The sequence below is a fragment of the Danio rerio genome, chromosome 21 (assembly GCF_052040795.2).
Source record: "Danio rerio strain M-AB ecotype USA chromosome 21, GRCz13ab, whole genome shotgun sequence".
Taxonomy (NCBI): Eukaryota; Metazoa; Chordata; class Actinopteri; order Cypriniformes; family Danionidae; genus Danio; species Danio rerio.
The window spans coordinates 9,517,378-9,537,864 of NC_141041.1; the positions used below are offsets into that span (position 1 = coordinate 9,517,378).

At 36.2% G+C, this 20,487-nt stretch overlaps 2 protein-coding genes across 8 annotated transcripts in view; one reads left to right on the forward strand and one right to left on the reverse strand.

Annotated features, from left to right (window-relative positions):
* The first annotated feature begins 467 nt into the window (after window positions 1-467).
* On the forward strand, window positions 468-10,541 carry psmb7 (proteasome 20S subunit beta 7). 2 transcript variants are annotated; one of them, XM_087300237.1, is made up of 9 exons: window positions 558-625; window positions 2,540-2,633; window positions 2,711-2,808; window positions 2,896-3,036; window positions 4,751-4,866; window positions 5,572-5,630; window positions 7,333-7,484; window positions 10,022-10,048; window positions 10,319-10,541. In XM_087300237.1, exons 1-9 carry the CDS (start codon window positions 564-566, stop codon window positions 10,428-10,430), a joined length of 861 nt encoding a protein of 286 aa, XP_087156363.1. In that variant the 5' UTR covers window positions 558-563; the 3' UTR covers window positions 10,431-10,541.
* Window positions 10,542-13,632: 3,091 nt separating this feature from the next.
* The window catches only part of nek6 (NIMA-related kinase 6), a 35,947-nt gene continuing 29,092 nt past the window's right edge, over window positions 13,633-20,487 (reverse strand). For 3 of the 6 annotated variants that reach the window (XM_087300736.1, XM_087300734.1, XM_087300735.1), the window contains 3 exons: window positions 18,889-18,983; window positions 18,026-18,139; window positions 13,633-15,550 (listed from right to left, as the gene is read on the reverse strand). In XM_087300736.1, the coding sequence (XP_087156862.1) occupies window positions 15,440-15,550; window positions 18,026-18,139; window positions 18,889-18,983 (320 nt within the window). In that variant the 3' untranslated portion in view covers window positions 13,633-15,439. Of the gene's footprint in view, window positions 15,551-16,283; window positions 17,144-17,237; window positions 18,140-18,888; window positions 18,984-20,487 lie in introns of those variants that run through there. The other 3 variants (XR_015519994.1, XR_015519995.1, XR_015519996.1) reach the window with 2 other exon arrangements.

Below are 20,487 nucleotides of genomic sequence, written 5' to 3' on the forward strand. Positions count from 1 at the left end.
TTGTAGATATATTTTAGCATATAGTCAAGTATTTCTAAAACCATGATCTCAGTTCTGAGAAAAAAGAAAAGGGGGATAAAAACAATTTTAAAGATGTTTATTTATTTATTTTTTTACTGCAAATAATTAATGTCTCACAATGATTCTAACCAACTTACTCCAGTTTGACAGCTTTTTTATGGAATTAAAATGGTTAATATGCAGGTTTTGGTTTACTGTACACAAATGTAATTTGAGAACAAGCCTATCCAGAAGAATATTCCATGAAATAAAAGCGTGACAACTCAAAACCAACTCTTTTATTTTCAGTAGAGAAATCATCCGTTTTATAATGGCTTATAATGTGTAAATTTCTTTGTCGTGTAAACTCATTTGATAAAAACTAAATGTGGATGATCTGGCGGGAGCGCCTGAAGCAGAGACACGTGTTACACGGTATATATTCCTACTCTATAGGTTCCTACACTGCTTATCCTATAGATGTGAGGCGGAGCGCGGAAGCTCTAACGTGTGACACAGAGGGAAACTAGTCTAGCGCTTCCCGGAAGCGAGACCGCAGAATCATGGCGACCGTCTCAGTGTGCCAGTACCAGCCCGGCGGTTTCAGTTTCGAAAACTGTAGGAGGTGAGTTTTAAGCGTCTGTATCATTTGTTATTATGCCGGGGACGTTGGATAATTATTGTGTTTTTAATTCGTCGAAAAGCCCGAGAGTTTAAAACAAGTTTAACGGCATTTTAATGATCGGTTGAGCCACGGCCTGTGTGAATGACTCAGGAGAATTTGCTCAAGCTCATTTGAATAGCGGATTTAATAAGTAAAACACATTATGATTAGCATTGCGTTCTGTGTGAAATAAAAAAATATATAAATATATATGTTTATTAATATGAAAGAGTACGTTTTTTTGTTAGTGTTGATAATGTGTTGTCATTGTTGGACTGCGGACCCCACACCTAAAGTGTGTATGCAAGTTCACAACAAAAATGAGCATGTAAACTGTGGATTAATTTGTTTTTCATTCTGTTCTGACCTAAAACATTTTTTTTTATTTAATCAATACACGGTACGGTTTGAGTTTGATGTTTTAAAAGGTAAAACATAAAATCATTGTTCATGTTTTGTTATTGGTGGGCTGCGGACCCCGTCCACACAGTCTGTATCTCAATTAACGTTACACCAAACTGACTTTTAAAGTGTAAATTAAAGTGAGTTTCATTCATATATAAATACATTTTAAGTCAAAAAACCATTTGATTTGTATTTAAAACTTACTCAACGGAAAGGTTAAGTTGCATACACAGTTGGGTCTTTTTGGAACAGATGAATCCAATACTTAAGTTATTGTACGTCTTTTAAATTATGATTTCTTTTATATTATTTTCTTTAACCCAACTTCGTTTCTTTTATAAACCGGAATATTTATATATGTGAATAAAGGAGTGGTGAGAAAGCTCAGGAGATCTGTATCTGATCCACACAGTCAACGTGAATGTAAAACATAATGCTTGTTGTACATTTGCTGACTGGAAAAACTAGTGGCTTTCTGCTTGTTAATGTTGGATATTATCCATTTTAGAGCAGATTTTTGTAAGATAGAGAGCTGAGCAAACCCATCTTTTTTATTATGAACCATTTAGTTATGGCCCATGTGAATGACTCAGGAAAATTTTGAACACAGTTTAATTAGCTCCAGCTCTTTTGAGTCCGTTTAATTGTGTAAAAACATAAACTAATGTATATATTATTTATAAAATGTACAATTTAGTTTTTTTGTAATTTTGTAATGTTTTTTTTTTTATTGCTTTTAGTTTACTAGTAGTGTTTTTTTACACTGACACTCTGCAGCCGCAATGTCATGTGTTTGTACCAGGTTTGTACACAAAAATCTAAATGAACTTAAGTTTAGTTTATTTTTAATTTGTTAAATCATTTCTGTTTAATTTCTAATGAACAGATTAGTATAATGAAAAAAAGAGTCTTTTAGTAGCTGCTAAATCAAATAATTCACTTATTGTTTGTGTCTAAAGTTTTTTATTGTTTTTATGAACAACACAAAGATACATATGTACATAGGCATAGAATGATTAGCATTTTCAAGGTTTACCGTGCTTTGGAAAAGTCAAGGTTTTAAAACCACCGGCATTTTCTGCTATACCGTTATTTTTATTTCCTTTTCAAAATACAACAAAATTGTGTTCAAAAGAGGAATTTTAGTTTTTTTTTTTTTTTTACCCAGACATTTAAAAATAATATATTTTAGAGCAGCAATCACAATACTGTCAAACCATAAAACTTTCATCCAAGGTTGTCTTACCGTCAGAATCTTATACCAGACCATGCTTATATGTACAGTATAAGTGTGAATCAATAAGTGGTGATAAGTGCAAAGTGTCCACTAGTTGTCAAAAGATCTTAGATTTTAGAATTTGTTGTTGACATTCTTCTGTATACTATTGATTACTAAAACATATTGTTGCATAACACCCATAAGAAAATAGCAGAGATTAAATAACAAAATAAAACCTTGTGCTATTTTAGAAATGCTCTTCTGGAGGCAGACATCACTAAACTGGGTTTCAGCTCTCCTGCTGCCCGTAAAACCGGAACCACCATCTGTGGGATTGTTTATAAGGTAAGAAAAAAAGCAGTTGAATTTAATGTGTGAAATCCAAGGTTTGACTAGATACTCACGTCTCGCTTCTGTCTCAGGATGGTGTTGTTTTAGGTGCAGACACTCGTGCAACTGAAGGAATGATCGTCGCTGATAAGAACTGCTCTAAAATTCACTACATCTCTCCCAACATTTAGTGAGTATAAACTCACGTCATGCATGCTTGTAGTTTTTGATCCCTGACATCAAATGACACTGCATGTTTTTCTGTTTTGTTGCATAGCTGTTGTGGAGCAGGTACAGCGGCGGACACTGAGATGACCACACAGATCATCTCCTCCAACCTGGAGCTTCATTCTCTGTCCACCGGCCGTCTGCCACGAGTCGCCACAGCAAACCGCATGCTCAAACAGATGCTCTTCAGGTGACAAACACCTATTCTGCGTGTGCAATATAGATCTTAAATGTAGAATTCTGATGTTTAAATGAAGAGTTTAAAAGCAAAAACCTCTTAGTGCCTTCTGATTTGTATTTTTTTTTGTCTAAAACGAGCATTTTGTGTGTAGGTTCAGTAATTTCACTTTAATGGAAAGTATACGTGTTCTTTTCATGGCCTTTAAACTGAAATGACTGAACACAAACATAGGAAGCTGAGATAAATGCTAATTTTAGAATAAAATATTTAGATTGCACTTAGAGGTATTTGCATCTAAACTCTTCAAATGTTTCTGAAAAAAGTCCCTTGTATTGTATGAATACAGTACATAAAAAAAAATCAACATTTTATTCAGATTTTTCTATATGTTTTAAAATATAATTTATTGCTGTGATTCAATGATAAATTTCAGCATCCTTACTCCTGATCACGTGACACTGAAGACTGAAAATGTTCTAATATGCTGATTTGCTGCTCAAGAAGCATTTCTTAATATCTACATTATTATCTTAATCAGATGCTCTTCAGGTGACAAAACATGTTTTTGGGGGTTTTTTGTGCATGTACAATACAGATTAAAACGTTTGGAATTATGATATTTAAATGTTTCTGTAAGAAGCCTTAAGAGCCTTATTTGATGATATAAATAAAATGCAATTAAAATTTTTACTATGTTTTCTTATTTATTATTTTATTATAATTTTTCTGTATGATTTCACATGTAACTTATTGCTGTGATTCACAGCTGATTTTTCAGCATTTTTACTCCAATCTTCAGTGTCACATGATCAGAAATGTTTCTAAAATGCATTTAGAAACATTTCTTACTATTATAAACATTAAAAACAGCTTTAATGCTTAACATTTCCATGAAAATCATTATACATGACCACAAATGTTTATAGAAAGATAGATAAAAAATAAAAAAAGCTTTTAATCCTGGAAGATAATAAATTGTTTTTAAACTAAATTGTTCAAAGTATTCGTAAGGTCATTTAAAGTGTTACATATTAATATTTTTTATTATTATTTAAATGTTATAATATGTTGTAAATTAAATATAATAATTTTTTATAATTCAGAAAGAGTAGTTGATAAAGAGAGGTTTTTACAAAACTGAACCAATGTGAACTCTTATTGTTGACTGTTTAGATTTTTAAAATTATTATTATTATTTATAGGAAATTGGGAAGTTAAAATGATTTCTGAAAGATCATGTGACATTGAGTGAAAGAATGATGCTGAAAATTTATCTTTGCATTATAGTAATAAATATAATTATAATATAAATATAATACAAGTTTTCATGTTCTCCCTGTGTTCGCGTGGGTTTCCTCCGGGTGCTCCGGTTTCCCTCAGTCCAAAGACATGTTATAGGTGAATTGGGTAAGCTAAATTGTTCGTAGTGTATGTGTGTGAATAAGTGCGTATGGGTGTTTCCCAGTGATGGGTTGTAACTGTAAGGGCATCCACTGCGTAAAATAAATAAAGGGACTAAGCCGAAAAGAAAATGAATGAATAATACAAGTTTAATATATCATTGAAAATATTTTTTAAAAGTGTTTATATTTTTCAAAATCACATTATTAAACTTTTTACTCTATAATTCTGATCAAATAAACAGCCTACATGGACAGAAGCTCTTTTCAAAAACATTGAAATATGTATTATTGATGAGTCTACCATGTGTTCATGTATGCAGGTATCAGGGTTACATCGGTGCTGCATTAGTTCTCGGAGGTGTCGATTGCACCGGCCCACACTTATACAGCATCTATCCACACGGATCAACAGACAAGCTGCCCTACGTCACCATGGGTGAGTCACAATAGCTTACATACAGCACATGAAGCATTTTCCATATCTACCAAAAGGGGGAGATAGTGTGTTTCAGAAATGCTTTTGTTGGTGCCAAGAAATGAAAGATGTTGGACTGCCTGCTTTACAAGTTTTGATATCTGACTGACTGGCTTTACAATACTTTTAATACAAACATTAATTTAAATCCGTTAATGCAAAAGATGATGACTCTTTAAAGTTCCCAAAGTGACATGTCAAGATTGTCATGTGACATCACAGCGCCATTGATTCTTGCATATATCCCTTTTTGTTTCGTTTTTTCATCTTTTCTGCAGATATTCACAAATATCAGAATTATATTGTGAAATATCTTATATATTCAAATTTCATCAATGTGTAAATAGGTATTTCGTTGTTAAAACAGGAAAAAAATAACATATTCTTTGCTATATGATGGCTATTGTTTAGTCTACGCTGCATGAGAGATCCGACAGAGCTGCTGGATTTACATGTTTATTTATAATTAGCTTTTGAAATGCATGAAAGATGCAAATTGTCCAGTTATATTTAAAAAATAAATAAATAAATATATATATATATATATATATATATATATATATATATATATATATATATATATATATATATATATATATATATATATAATTTATTTATTTATTTATACATTTTTTTATATAATTGGCATGTGTTTTGTCTCATCAGGGTCTGGATCTCTGGCAGCGATGGCAGTCTTTGAGGATCGCTACAGGCCTGACATGGAGGTACACTTCTCATGTGCATTTACATGTTGTTTTATGAATAAAATGCATTTTAAGCTACAAAAGGTTTATGGTGTTTTATTATATCTTAGCTGAACAGAAAAAAACCTAATGCATTTAATTTGATATGCTTAATTATCAGCTGTAAATTGCCTTTTTCTGGATGCATCGTTTATCCAGTAATTGCGAAAGCTTGGGAATTATATGTTTGTTGCCATTTTCAAAATCAAAGATAAGGCAATAAAAGTTCTTTGCAAAAATAATATTAATAATAACTTTATTTTTATATAGCGCCTTTTAAAAGTAGCATTTCAAGACACTTTACAGATATAAAAATGCTCAGCAGTAAAAGACACAAAGATAAATGCAAAAAATATATATATTTAAAATAATAGTTAAAAACATAAAATAATAGTATTAGATCTAAGAGTCATTGAAAAGACAAATAAAAGCTACCCTAATAAATAAGTTTTAATGGATGATTTCAAAGAAATTCTCAGGGATTCTGCATTGCAAATATCAGAAGGACTTCTACAATTTAGATGCCAATGAAGAAAATGCCAAATCTATCATAGTTTTTAGCTGCATTGACGGCAATTAAAAGACCAGCATCAGACGAGAGTAAAGCCCATCTAGGAGTGTGGGATTAAAAGCTCAGATAAATATTGTGGTGCTAGACCATTCAAGCCCTTTTACACAAGCATGAGGATTTAAAAATTAATTCGAAAACTGACAGTAAGCCAGTGCAGATTTTTCAAATTAGTTATATAGTAATAAATAACCTAAAATATTGCATTCTAGGTCGTGAATAATTTTAAATGGGTTATAGTTTTCCTTTGGTCACACTTTACAGTAATGTTGTATTAATTAATGCTAGTTAATCTATTTACTGATGTGAACTAAGAATGAGCGATACTAATACAACATTTATTAATCATAGTTCAATATTTATTAATGCATTATACAAATTCACATTATGCACTGTAAATCATCATGAACAACTTTATTTTCATTACGGTTACAAAGATGATTAATAAATACTGTTAATAAATAAATGTAGTGTTCATTATTTGTTAATGTTTGTAAACGAATACATTAATACTACCTTATTTTTAAGTGTATTTTTTATTTTGTGGTGTTCTTTCACTAGTTTAAATCTTAAGTTACTGTCTCGCGATTAGAAATGAGACAAACATTGTGATGTAAGCCAATAAAATTGAATTCCTAGTCCTTTTTACAGGGTGTCCGCGGGGTCCTAAATAGTCTTTAAGATGTCTTAAATTTCTAATCTAAAATTTTAGGCCTTAAAGTATTAAATTGACTGAAAGAAGGTCTTAAATCATTTTAAATGTGTCTTAATTTTCCCATGTCTATGTAAACATATTTATATTTAGTTTATCATCATTTCTTTTTAACTTTTTTTTGTAAAAAAAAAATCTGTAGAGGAAAAAAAAATGCTTGTTTTGTCACTTTTAAAATGTGGCTAGGAAATGCCTTTTTCTTTTTTTTTTTTTTTAATGTGGCAAGAAAAAGACTTTTCTGCCTGCCCAACTAGGCCATTGAAAAAAAATCCTTAGCAGTTAGTCCTTGTTTCATTCATAATTGTGATTAAAGTCTTAAATTTGACCTGATGAAACCTGCAAAAACCTTGTTTTTAAAGTGTCCTAAAAAGCTTTTGCATGACCCAGTGTTTTGTGTCAATCAGGAGGAAGATGCCAAGAGTCTGGTCCGGGATGCGATTGCAGCTGGTATCTTCAATGACTTGGGCTCAGGCAGTAACATCGACGTGTGTGTGATCACCAAGGGGAAGGTGGATTACCTCAGACCTCACGACATTGCCAACAAGAAGGGTGTCAGGTGAGTGTCCAGACTAGCGGAAGAACAGCACATCTAAACTATGCATTTGCACAGTGGCCTGCAGAATAGCATGCGGTCTGTGTGATTAATACTATTCACTGCATTCATACCATCCTCTCCTGTTTCTCCTCAGTCCAAAGACATACGCTATAGGTGAATTGAGTTAGCTAAATTGGCCGTAGTGTATGAATGTGGATGAGTGTGTATGGATGTTTCCCGGTGCTGGGTTGCAGTTGGAAGGGCATCCGCTGTGTAAAATGTATGCTGGATAAGTTAGCAGTAGTGATGTGCGGATCGATACTAAAATATCAATATCTCCGGTACCAGCTTTGTGTGTTCTAGAATCGTTAATCTTATCAAAATATCGATATTTCAGTAATTTGGTGCAGATATTTAGTTTATTGGAAATAAAATACAGTGTAATGTGACCACAATTACCATAGTTTATCTGAATAATGCCAACTCAGTCAGAACTAAAAAAACAGTGAGGTACTGTGGTAAAACCACAAACCTAATCAAACACCTACATATAAATCACAAGACAGAATATGACTGCGTCATAACTAGGCGGTCAGAGGAGGAGAAAAGGAGAGGCACAGCTGCTGCTAGGGCAAGACCATAGATGTATACGCTAGATATCTCATAGGGACCCTGAGCATGTGTCAATAGCGCTCCCACATTGGTACAGTGCTCCCAGGACAAATGTCATTCAACCGCACTAGACAAGACAGTGTTATTACGTGAAGATGCGGGACTTTAACGCTGTCTACGGATGTAGTAACAAGCAAACAAAGAAAACAAAGCACAAAGGCAGAGAATTTCATAGGTAAGATTAAGTTTTTTACGTTTTTGTACGTTCTGAACTTTTGTGCTAAAGTAACGTTATTGATGATCATACAGTCACTTACTGCATTCACCATAAGGCAAAGTAGCTCCAACTCACTAAATACTCGGCTTATGCTAGTTTTGTTTAATAAAATCAGCAAACAATGCAAAAGAAATATGACAACGAGATGCTGCGCTGCCAGAAACTTGTATTATTGTCGGCTAGTGAACGAGTGCGATCACTGATCAATGTAGAAAAGTGATGTCAAACTAAAATTTTCGTAATAAAAAAAATGCATACTAACATCCAGGAAAACTCCCGACATGGATATATTTGTGTATATCTCTGGCTTTGGATGGCCACAGTCCTCCACTGTATCTTGGTCCCGCATTCATTTCAAAGGAGCGCTTCCCTGTTCCAAAATGGCGGCTCTATTGACTCATTCCTTCCGATAGACAACAACAGGGTAGGCGATATCTAATGTGTATATCTATGGGGCGAGACATACATTGCTTGCAGAGTCCTTAGGTGCAGCAGGCAGGAACTATCCAGGTACAGAGGGAGAAAATGTGGCGATGTGGCTGTATTTTATGGGCTAAAGGCTCCTACACACCGCAACGTTTTTTTTGCTTGTGTTTATCGTCAGCATTTTAAGAGACGTTTTCAGTGTTCAAACCCAAGCGCTTTTCACTGGAGTCAAGCAGAAGAGTATGCTAAATCACTCTTTTGATGTTAGATGGTGCTGCACAACTATGAGCTTCTGACACCCGGTTATAACACATGGAAGAGTGGAGGAGCGGAAGTTCAGTCACACGCATGTTGTTAAATTTACTGGTGACTCGAACAAGCATGGATGGTTCAAGCAGCAGCTCCAAGCTCTAGCGGTGAAAAAATAATTACTGTTCACCAGCGCAATAAACATCTCCATGTTCATATCGCCTCTGGGCATCTTCTTCAATGTGGGCTCGCATTGACAGGTTTGCGCTTGAGCGCCTCCAAGTGCTGTTTATGGTAATTTCAGCAGCTCAGTGCACGTGAACAAAAGTGCCAATCTGATTGGTGGAGAAGGTTTTGACGCCATGCGTCAAAACAAAAAAATGAGCATGAGGCGGTTTTTTAAAAATGACGCTTTTGTGCCTGATGTTTTGCGCGTTGGTGTGCACAATCACATTCACGCCCTTTAGTTAGTTACGAGGCGTTAAACGTCGACGGGAAACGCGAGCAAAAAACGTCTCGGTGTGCACGAGCCTTTAGGTTTTTGAACTAAAAGGTGTGAATGTTTATGGTTTTATATTAAGATATATATATGCTCAAATGCTGTCAATAAATATGTTAGTTGGCTTTTTTTTTTGTATGATAATTCCTCATCAATAAACAAAAATAACCTGTAATTTGTCTCGTATTCAGTATAAAGTGACATTTTGAAGTGCACTACTTGTTACTTTAATTTTCCAGTCATTTTTAGGCGAAGTTTCGGATCGGTATCACCGATTTTAGCCTTTTTTTTACTTGGTATCGGATAGGATAGGAAACCAGTGGTATCGCATATCACTAGTTAGCAGTTCATTCTGCTGTGGTGACCCCTGATTAATAAAGGGACTAAGCTGAAGGAAAATGAATGAATAAATAACAGGCTGCCACTTGTTTGCATGATATACTAATCAGAGACTTGACAAAACGAAAAACTCACGCATCACTGTTGCCTTTTAAGGGAGGATAAGCTTGATGGACGTCCTGTGTGAGTAACTTGTGTGTTAATAGGTCTCGACAAAACCGTAACCTGCATGTGTTTGACTAATCACGTTTGAGTTTGAAGTAGAGGAGTGTTTCCCACTGACAAGCTGTGTGTTCATTTGTCTTTTACAATCTCCTGCTAGCATCTTTACACGTGTCTTAGGTTTGGAATGATATCGTTTTATCAGAGTGGTGTGTGAAGCATAATTTATTTATTTATTTTTTTTTTTTTGCGTGAACTATATTTTGACTGTATTTTGTGCATTCTCCATAGAACCGGAAGTTACAGGTACAAGCATGGCACCACTGGGGTTTTGTCGAAGGCTGTGACTCCTCTGAACCTGGATATGGTGGAGGAGAGCGTTCAGACCATGGACACCTCCTGAAGGACTCAAACCATCACGCTTTAATAAGTTTCCCCTGTTAACCATTGTCCCACAAGTCTTATGTGGAGGTTTACTTTTTCACTATGTACAATAAAAGAAGTTGCGAGTTGATGCTTGTTGACTTTGCTTGAGCTTTTTGCTGTACCCTTAATTTTGTAAATGTTGCGGATCATTCATTTTGGGGTAATTTTGTGCATATTTACTATATAAAAATATAGTTTAACTTTATATTTTGAGCTAAAAATGTTGTGCAACAGTAACTCAAATAACCACTCATTACAACCGAGGTATGCAGAAGAGCATCTCTGAACACACAACACATCCAACCTTAAGGCGGATGGGTTACAGCAGCAGAAGACCACACCAGGTGCCACTGCTGTCAGCTGAGAACATGAAACTGAGGCTACAATTCACACAGGCTCACCAAAGTTAGACAACAGAAGATTAGAAAACATTGCCTGGTCTGATTAGTCTTGATTTTTGCTGCAAAATTCGGATGGTAGGGTTAGAATTTGGCGTCAATACCATTAAAGCATGGATCCATCCTGCCTGTCAGGCTGGTGGTGGTGGCGGTGGTTATTGGGGGATATTTTCTTTGGGCCCATTAGTATTAAACATATTTACTATATAATAATATGGCTTAATTTTATAGTTTGAGCTGAAAATGTGGTTTTAATTTTTGATTTGAAAGAAGTCTTAAGGGCAGCCAGATAGATTTTTGCTTTTACGTTCAATAAATAAATAAATAAATACAATTAAATTTTGCTGCTTGTTCAAACTACTTCTGTAAAATGAGCTAGCAGCATTCTTGAGATGTTTTTTGGATAACTTAATTGTTTTATGTGCAGTCCACTTAAGTCAGGTGTGTCCACACTCGGTCCTGGAGGGCCGGTGTCCTGGAGATTTTAGCTCCAACCTTAATCAAACACACCTGAACAAGCTAATCAAGCTCTTACTATGTATACTAAACAAACTAGGTGTGTTGAAGCAAGTTGGAGCTAGAATCAGCAGGACACCGGCCTTCCAGGACCGACTTTGGACACCCCTGACTTAAGTTAAATTAATCCATTTGTGCTGGGACAACCTGAATGAATTGTGTGGAGCCCATCATTTTTTTTTTTTTTTTGTGTAGACAGTGGCTTTTTGAAATTTCAATATGAAGTGACATTTGCATAAAAAAAATGATTCTATATTTAAAATTATTCTTAGCCGTTTGTGCACTAGCTGCCACTGTTACATGGCTGAAAAAACATTTAACTTAAAAAAGTATGGAGTACACAATAGTCTCAAACTCAATTCCCGGAGTTCCAGTTTAGCTCCAACCACTTCCAACTCACACCTGCTTAATGGTCTCTTGCACTCTTTAACAGCTTGATTAGTTGGATCAGCTGTGTTTGATCAGGGCTGGAACAAAACTTTGCAGAGCTGCGGCCCTCCAGGAATCCAGTTTGAGACCTATGATTTAGAACAGGGATGTCCAGACTCGGTCCTGGAGGGCCGGTGTCCTGCAAAGTCAACCCCAGTCGGACACACCTGGGCTAGCTTATCAAGCTCTCACTGGGCAGGCTATAAACATCCAGGTGTGTTGAAGCAAGTTGGAGCTAAAATCTGCAAGACATCGACCCTCCAGGACCGAGTTTGGACACTCCTGATTTAGAATGACCTGGGAGCTCGAGGGTCTTAAAATGTCTTACTAACTAAATTTTAGGCCTTTAAAAGTCTTAAATTGACCAAAACGTTGTTTTATAAGTCTTAAATCATTTTAAACAGGTCTTAATTTTGCTTTATCCAAGTAAAGCTACTCAATCAGGCTGACATCATCCAATGACCAAAAATACATATCAATACATTTATTTATTTATTTTATTATTATTTATTATTATTATTATTATTTATTATTAAATTTCCTAATCAGGAAAAGAAACAAAAAAAAAAAACAATTACACGATTCCTCATGATAAGACCGGGTCATTAGAAAAAATCTTTAACCCTGTTTAAGTCTAAGATTTCATTCTTAATGTTCTTAAAAGGGTCTGAAAAGTCTTAAATTTGACTTGATGAAGCCTTCAGAGCCAAAAAGGAAATAAGAAAAAAAAAATTCTGATTCATGTATTTTCAATAAAACAGTATTAATTTCTGTTTGTTTAACTAGTTAGGTGAACTGCATTAAGCAGTGTACCTGAGGGCAAATCTTTAAAAATCAAAAAACGTAAAAAACCCTTAGTTTTACCATCAAAGTGGCAGTATTTGAGATTATATTTGGATATGTGACACAATGGTGTGGTAAGATACACAGTAGTCAACTTTCCAAGTGAATCAAAAATAGTTTTTCAAAATTGTACTAGTATAAGGCCAGTGGTCTCAAACTCAGTTTCTGACTGCATAACCACCTTCAACGCATACCTGCTTAATCGGCTCTAATAGTCTTAATCACCTTGATTAGTTGGATCAGCTGTTTTTGATTAGGGTTGGTGGAGCAAACTGTACAGAGCTGCGGCCCTCCAGGAATCCAGTTTGAGACCTGCTATAGGCTTATGGGTGTTGTTCAATGGTTGTCAAAGAATTTTAATTAAAAGGTGATGATCCGCTTCAAATGAAGTAGGTGTACAAGCCATTTCTATGGATTTCCATAATATTTTTGTTCCTTTTATGGATGATAATGGCTGCTTTATTCCCCACAACGTTCTTCAGAATCATTTGTTTTGTGTTAAACAGATGAAGGAAATTCATTTGAGTAAGAAGGAACCGCTTGAATTTGAGTAAATAATAAGGACATTTGCATATTACGGTGAACTACCCCTTTAAGAAACTCGCTAAATGTGGCGGGCCAGCTGACGTGGTCAAATGAAATGTTTTTATCTGCAGACTTTTGGCCATGATTGTTTTCCGTATTTGCACGTGCTCAGACATTTTTTACAGTCATTGGCTCAGACTCTTGCGCTGCTGATGAAAAGACTGATCCTGATTCACAGGTAAAGTTGATTTAAATTAAATTTTGTATATGAATGAATTTCAAATTAGATTGTAGTCATTGAAAGCTCAAGAATGGCGATATAAGTAGTATATGAACGCTGGTGTATATTTTGTTTTTATTTTGCGTTTGGTAAATAAGTGTAGTAAACACTTGCAAAATCACCAGGTGGCGCCAAATAAGAGTTCCTGTGAAATCGAGGATTCAGATGCCCTTAAAATCAAGTCACAATCATGGTTAACATTAAATTTTATTGTTAATTACACATTTAAACATGAGAAAATGTTTCAAACACATACAAATGTCGCCTCTTTAGAACATTAGCTATAATGAATACTTTAACATGGTTGGGTATTTGACCAGAGATCTTGACTGCTGAATTTGAGGTAAAGTTGGTTTTATATTCGCACACTGGTTCAGTGACAACTTGTGACACTCTGCCTATTGTTTACCATAGTACTTAGAATATTCAGACTGAAATCACATGTAAATATGACTTCAAACAACATTAGTTTTTATTAAATAAATAAACATTAGTTTATTTATTTGACTGGACAGTGTTGTACATTGATAGTCATTTGCTGCTAATATGATTTCATAAGTTAGAATTTGCACAGAAAAAATTTGTGAAATTATACTATTATGGTGGAAGTCTAAATGTGTGAATATAAAACCATCTTTACCTCAAGATTGCTGAACTCCTCGTCCAACATGTCTCCTTGTAGAACAATTAAAGGGATAGTTTACCCACAACAGAGAATTCTGTCGTCATTTACTCAACCTTCACTTGTCACAAACCTGTTTGAGTTTCTTTCTAAAGTTGAACACAAAAAAAGTTGTTTTGGAAACCTGTAAAATTTGCTTTCATAGTATTTGTTTATGCTCAGGTTTCCAAAGTGTGTGTTCAACAGAAGACAGAAACTCAAAAAGGTTTGGAACCACTTAAGGGTAGGCATGGGATGATAACCGTTTTCAAGGTATACCGCGGTTTGGAAAAGTCAAGGTTTTAAAACGGCAAAGATTTTTTAGCTATACCTTTTCTGATATGGGTCAACAGTATCTCTTGCAGAAAAGGTATCCAAAGATGCCAGTTCAAGAGTTCCTACTTAGATATGCTTGGCGTTTATAACAGGTTTGGCATGCCGTCCCGGGAGAGAACTCTGCGCTCGGAGATACTTAAGCCAAAGGATCCCGCCTGGTCAATAAGCATATAAGAAGGTCCGAGATCAGGTAGGTCTCGAGAGCTCCCCCTTAGAAAAGGGAGGAAAAGGAGGAGATGGGGTGGAAGGGGGGATTCTTCCAAAACGAAGATACAGCAGTTGGGAGAAAACGATCCCTTTATATTAAGCTTGGATCATTCTGATTGGATTGATACTGATTACAGATGATAAGCCAGTCATGCTCAGTCATATCACATGCTCCTCTTGAAATTAGTTTGTGAAACTACACTTGAATTGTAAAGAATTTAGTGTAGTGTGTTCAAAGGTAAAGAAAAAATGTTTTATTTACACAGACATTCAAAAGGAAAATATTTTAGAGCAGTAACTGCAATACCTTGAAACCGTGATATTTTAATCCACGGTTATCATACCGTTACAACCTTATACCGGCCCATGTCTACTTTAGGGTGAGTAAATAGTGAATAAATTTAATTATTTGTGCGAACTATCCCTTTAACAACTGTATCAGAAACGTCAAGAGAAATAAGTAACTCATCTGTAAGACTCTTTATATGTTGTTATAAATATAAGCCTACAGCAAAAAAAAAAAACATGTATAAATGGAACCACCTTGCTTTGACATCATCAACATGAGGCGCTGGGTCACATGACCTGACCAACTTTCCATAAGCCTATCAGCATTCATCATCATTTGAAGGCACAACAGAATATATCGCCACTCCTTTCATACACGGCTGCAGAAACACTCGGCGTGAAACAGCATAGACACTGTTGGCATTCTCTCTGGTTTCTTTAGCTGAATTGGTTGGATTGACGGAGCAGAGATAGCATGGTTGGGTTCTCCTCGAGTGTTTGCATCAGGTGCTGGTCGTCCACAGCTTCATCTGTGTGGAAAACTGCAGGACGAAGCTGATGTCGGGCCGCTGGTCGGGCTCTGGGTTGATGCACATACTGACCAGATCTCTAAACTGAAACAGAAGATAGTAGATGTGTAGATTTGTAGCTGCTCGCTTGGTGCATTTGTACGATAATTGTATTGCACGGTTTTATGTCAGGGGTGTCCACATTCAGTCCTGGTGGGCCACTGTCCTGAGAAGTTTACTCATACCTGCCAATATTTGTCTCTGAAATTCTGGGAGACCAGGGGTATCACCGGTGTTCTGTCAATTTGTTCTACCTTGTCAGATTGTCCTACCTCCCATTCAAAATGTAGGTAGCACATATCGAAGACGCAATAGGCTACCCATCAGATTTTGCTACCAGAGTAAGTTTTAATGTGGAGTAGTGTGATATGAAGCTGTAATATCGCCTTAATCTCCAACCTCAGAACCATTCAAATACAGTGTTGAAAGCATAACATGAAGGGCAGCATCAAATGTCAGGACACCGGGTTAGTAACTATACTGTGGTGTTAATTACTGTACTATTGAATGGGTTTTGAGTGGCCGCTGCAATCAGATACTATACCAAAGTTGGCAACTCAGGGGTGTTACAGTGTTACTGTACCAAAAAGTTGAGGACCAGGTGAAATTACGGGAGAAATAACAAAATGGGAGGGTGGTGGGAGATGGGTCTGAAGTATGGGAGATACCCGGGAAAAACGGGAGTGTTGGCAGGTATGGTTTAGCTCCAACTCTATTAAGCACGCTTGATCCAGCTAATTAAGGTCTTAAGGCCCCGGTTTACTTCAAAGTTCTTTTTCGTGCTTTGCTTGAGAGTAAAAAGAAGTTTGCAAAGGCTAAGGGACGGTATACTGACTTTAAACCTTCCAACACCTCCGGGCTGCAGTAGGTGTGGTTGTAAATGTGTTACTCCAGTGGTCTTCAACCACTGGGCCAGGTCTGTGGATCAATTGGTACCGGGCCACAGAAGAAATCATTAATTATTTCTGTTTATTTATTATCTGAGTCTGAACAATCTTTTATTCTGAAAAGTTTTATTTTGAAAAAGGACCATATTCTCTCTCTCTTGCATCTTACTCACTTGAGCGCCCAAATTTAACCCAGAAGCTGCAAAAAGAGTAAGAAATGGACGTCTTTGGAAAGTTTCTTTGCTAAGAAGAAAAGGCCAAGTATAGGACCTGCGAACTGGGCCAAGAAATGGATCTGCTACCCATTTGTCAACAAATCATGTGAATTCAGTATGTCTGTGCAAAAAGATCAACTGCTGGAGATCGCAAATGATGGTGGCCTTTTAGGGGCTGTTAGCATATTGCGTCTTTTCTAGAGTTCACGCAAGTTTGTTATTTAAAATGGAGGTGTGCGACCTTCCAGAGCCATACAGATGAATGAATACAGTGAGTGCACCGTGAGTCACGTAACCAGAACTGACTGATCAGTTTCAGCTTGTATGAAATATACACATTTTGGTAGACTAATTATCTCAGACATACACAGAGCACCCAAACACTGCAGTGTTTTGCAATTCATTAATTCATTCATTCATTCATTTTCTTGTCGGCTTAGTCCCTTTATTAATCTAGGGTCGCCACAGCGGAATGAACCGCCAACTTATCCAGCAAGTTTTTACACAGCGGATGCCCTTCCAGCCGCAACCCATCTCTGGGAAACATCCACACATACGCACACTCATACACTACGGACAGTTTAGCCTACCCAATTCACCTGTACCGCATGTCTTTGGACTGTGGGGGACGTTTTGTAATTCTCCATAATTAAAACTTGTATCAGTGACAGATTTTTGTCAGCTTTTCATTGTGAGAAAATGGTCGCCTAGCAACCTACAAACTCAAAACAAACTTAATTTTAGATGTATTTTGTTCAACATGAAGTTATTTCTGTGCTTTTTTAAATTTCGTCTGAAGGATACTGGGGCCTTTAGTCATACTAAAAGCTTCCAGGCAGGTGTGCTGAGGCAAAAAGGAGCTAAACTGTGCAGGACAGTGGCCCTTTAGGACTGTATTTGGACACCCCATATGTTGAGATGAACTCTGTTTAAAAAGGTCAGTAAGGTTTGAGGTCAGTAAGATTTGTGTTTTAAAATAAATAAAACCCAAAGAATACATTAAAATGATCAGAGGTGATCAGTTGCTGAGACTTTTATTTCAGTATGTTGATGTATTTCCAAATGAAATGGAATACTGAGTAGGAGCGGGGCTTTCTTTTAGTAAATCATTCCCTCATAGCAAACTAAGAGTAAGAGGGGCATGGTTAAGAATATAAAATGGCTGAAAAGTTAAGCTGATGTCAACAGAGACCTTGACCTCAGAGAACACAGAAGGACCACAACTCCAAATGTAAAAGCAAATGGTCAGCCTTTGATTGAAGATTACCAAAAAGCAAATTTTTTTTAGGTGGATTAACTTGTTCACCTAAATAATTCAAGAAAGGAAGGATCGCCATTCCAAATGCTGAAGTAAATGTCTTTGTTTTAGCTCGCTAGTTGTCAGAACAAGAGACTTGAAAAGGTCTATGGTGTTGTACCTTCTGTGAGTAGTGCTCTGTTGGCAGAGGTGGGTATTCACACTGTTCAATCTTATGGCACAGCGAGAGCAGGTTCATCTTGTCACTGTAAAAGGGGCTGTGCAGAGCTGCCATCTGAGAGACACAAATATCACTGTTATCATCCGTACAGGTGAAGGGATTATGCCGCATTCTGATAACCTTCTACTGTATGTAAATGCCCATTTAGTAAGTGTGAATCATTAGCCATCCGCTTAAATTTTACAATTTTTAACAGGGCTAGAAATTTGTTCCATCATTTTTTATGTTTTTTTCTTCTGGAGAATGTCCAGAAGTCCAGTTCATTTAGTTTGAATAGAATAAAAAAAACTGCTAAGATCAACATAATAATAATTTGTATTATTATTATTTTATTATTATTATTATTTTATTGTTGTTGTTATTATTATTATTATTAATTTATTTATTTTTGATTGGCTACAGAAAAAAAATAATGTCCAGTTATTTGCCTAATTAATCTAACTTATCATGTAAACTAATTACCCTAGTTAAGCCTTTAAATCTCACTTAAGCTGAATATTGGTATTTTGCAAAATAACTAGTAAAATATAATGTACTGCCATCATGGTAAAGACAGTAGAAGAAATTAGTTTATTTCAAATTCGTTTTTTGTTCAAATTGTGTTAAAATCTCTGTTAAACACTTTGGGAAATTTTTGGACAATAATAGAATTAAAAAAAGGCATTTTTTAAAATGGTTAATTATATTCTTCAGTGTCACAGACTAAATAAACGCACCCTGTGTGAGCATAAGATATTACATTTAAAAAAAAATCAAACCACAAACTTCTGGACTGCTGTGTGAAAGTGTGTGTGTTTATATACCTCATACAGTAAGCAGCCCAGAGACCAGATGTCTGATTTGAAGTTGTAGCCGTTTTCATGAATCCTCTCTGGAGACATGTAATATGGAGTTCCAACTGTGAAAAACAAACAAAAAATAATGTGCATGAATAACATATGCATACTTCTTTGGAGCTAGCTGTATTATCAGGCTGTTTTTTTATTTTTATTTTTTCTATACTAGTCCAGTGGTCCCGATTCTGGTCCTCTGGACCCCCTGCTCTGCAAATTGTGTTTGTCTCTATAGCTGCGTCCCAAACTGCATACTTATGCACTATTCTGCGCCATTTTGTTGTATAAAGAGTGTAAGTAGTGTGTTCACACTGACAACTCTAAAAAATAATAAGTACACTTGAAGTACACCCGTCTTTCGGATGAGACGTTAAACCGAGGTCCCGACTCTCTGTGGTCGTTAAAAATCCCAGGATGTCCTTCGAAAAGAGTAGGGGTTTAACCCCGGCATCCTGGCCAAATCTGCCCACTGGCCTTTGTCCATCATGGTCTCCTAACCATCCCCATATTCAATTGGCTGCATCACTGTCTCCTCTCCACCAATCAGCTGGTGTGTGGTGTGCGGTCTGGCGCAAAATGGCTGCCGTCGCGTCATCCAGGTGGATGCTGCACACTGATGGTGGATGAGGAGATTCCCCCCACTGTGTAAAGCGCTTTGAGTGCCCAGAAAAGCGCTATATAAATGTAAGGAATTATTATTATTAATTATTATTATTAATTACTCGGATGATGCACTCATTCAGCCGGTAAAATGAAGTGTGTAATGATGGACACTTCTCGCACTCAATGAAACAGGTTTGCTCCATGGTTTACTCACATAGCTGAAGGGGCGGAGCTATTGGGCGCACATGTTGGATAACTATTTATTTTAAATGATGAAAGCAAAATTCTCCCACGGGAGTAATTACAGCGCCTCCCAATGGTGAATTCGGTTATACTCCGGGCAGGTATTATGTGATAGTTTGGTCATTTACTTCACTGATTTGGCAACCGTCATCAGGGACACGGTTTGAATTTCCGCTTAGTAAAAAAACATTAGTGCTCCATTTGGGATGACACTACATACATATACTATGCTGTTGATAGTCAAAATTCATTTATTTCCTCAAAACTCTACAAACAATACTCCATAATGACAATGTGGAAAAAGACGTTTTTGGAATTGTTGCAAATTTAATAAATATAAAAAACATGTAAAATCACGTTCAACAGTATTCACAGCCTTTACCGTGAAGCTCTAAATTGAGCTCAGGTTCATTCTGTTTCCACTGATCATTCTTGAGATGTTTCAGCAGCTTAATTGGAGTTCAGCTGTGGTCAATTCAGTTGATTGGACATGATTTGAAAAGGTTTACACCTGTCTATATAAGCTCCCAGGGCTGACAGTGCATGTCAAAGCACAAACCAAGCATGAAGACAAAGGAATTGTCTGTAGACCTCCGAGACAGGATTGCCTCCAGGCACAAGGCCTGGGAAGATTACAGAAAACTTTCTGCTGCTCTGAAAGTTCCAATAAGCACAGTGGCCTCCATCATGAGTGGAAGATATTTAGAACCACCAGGACTCTTT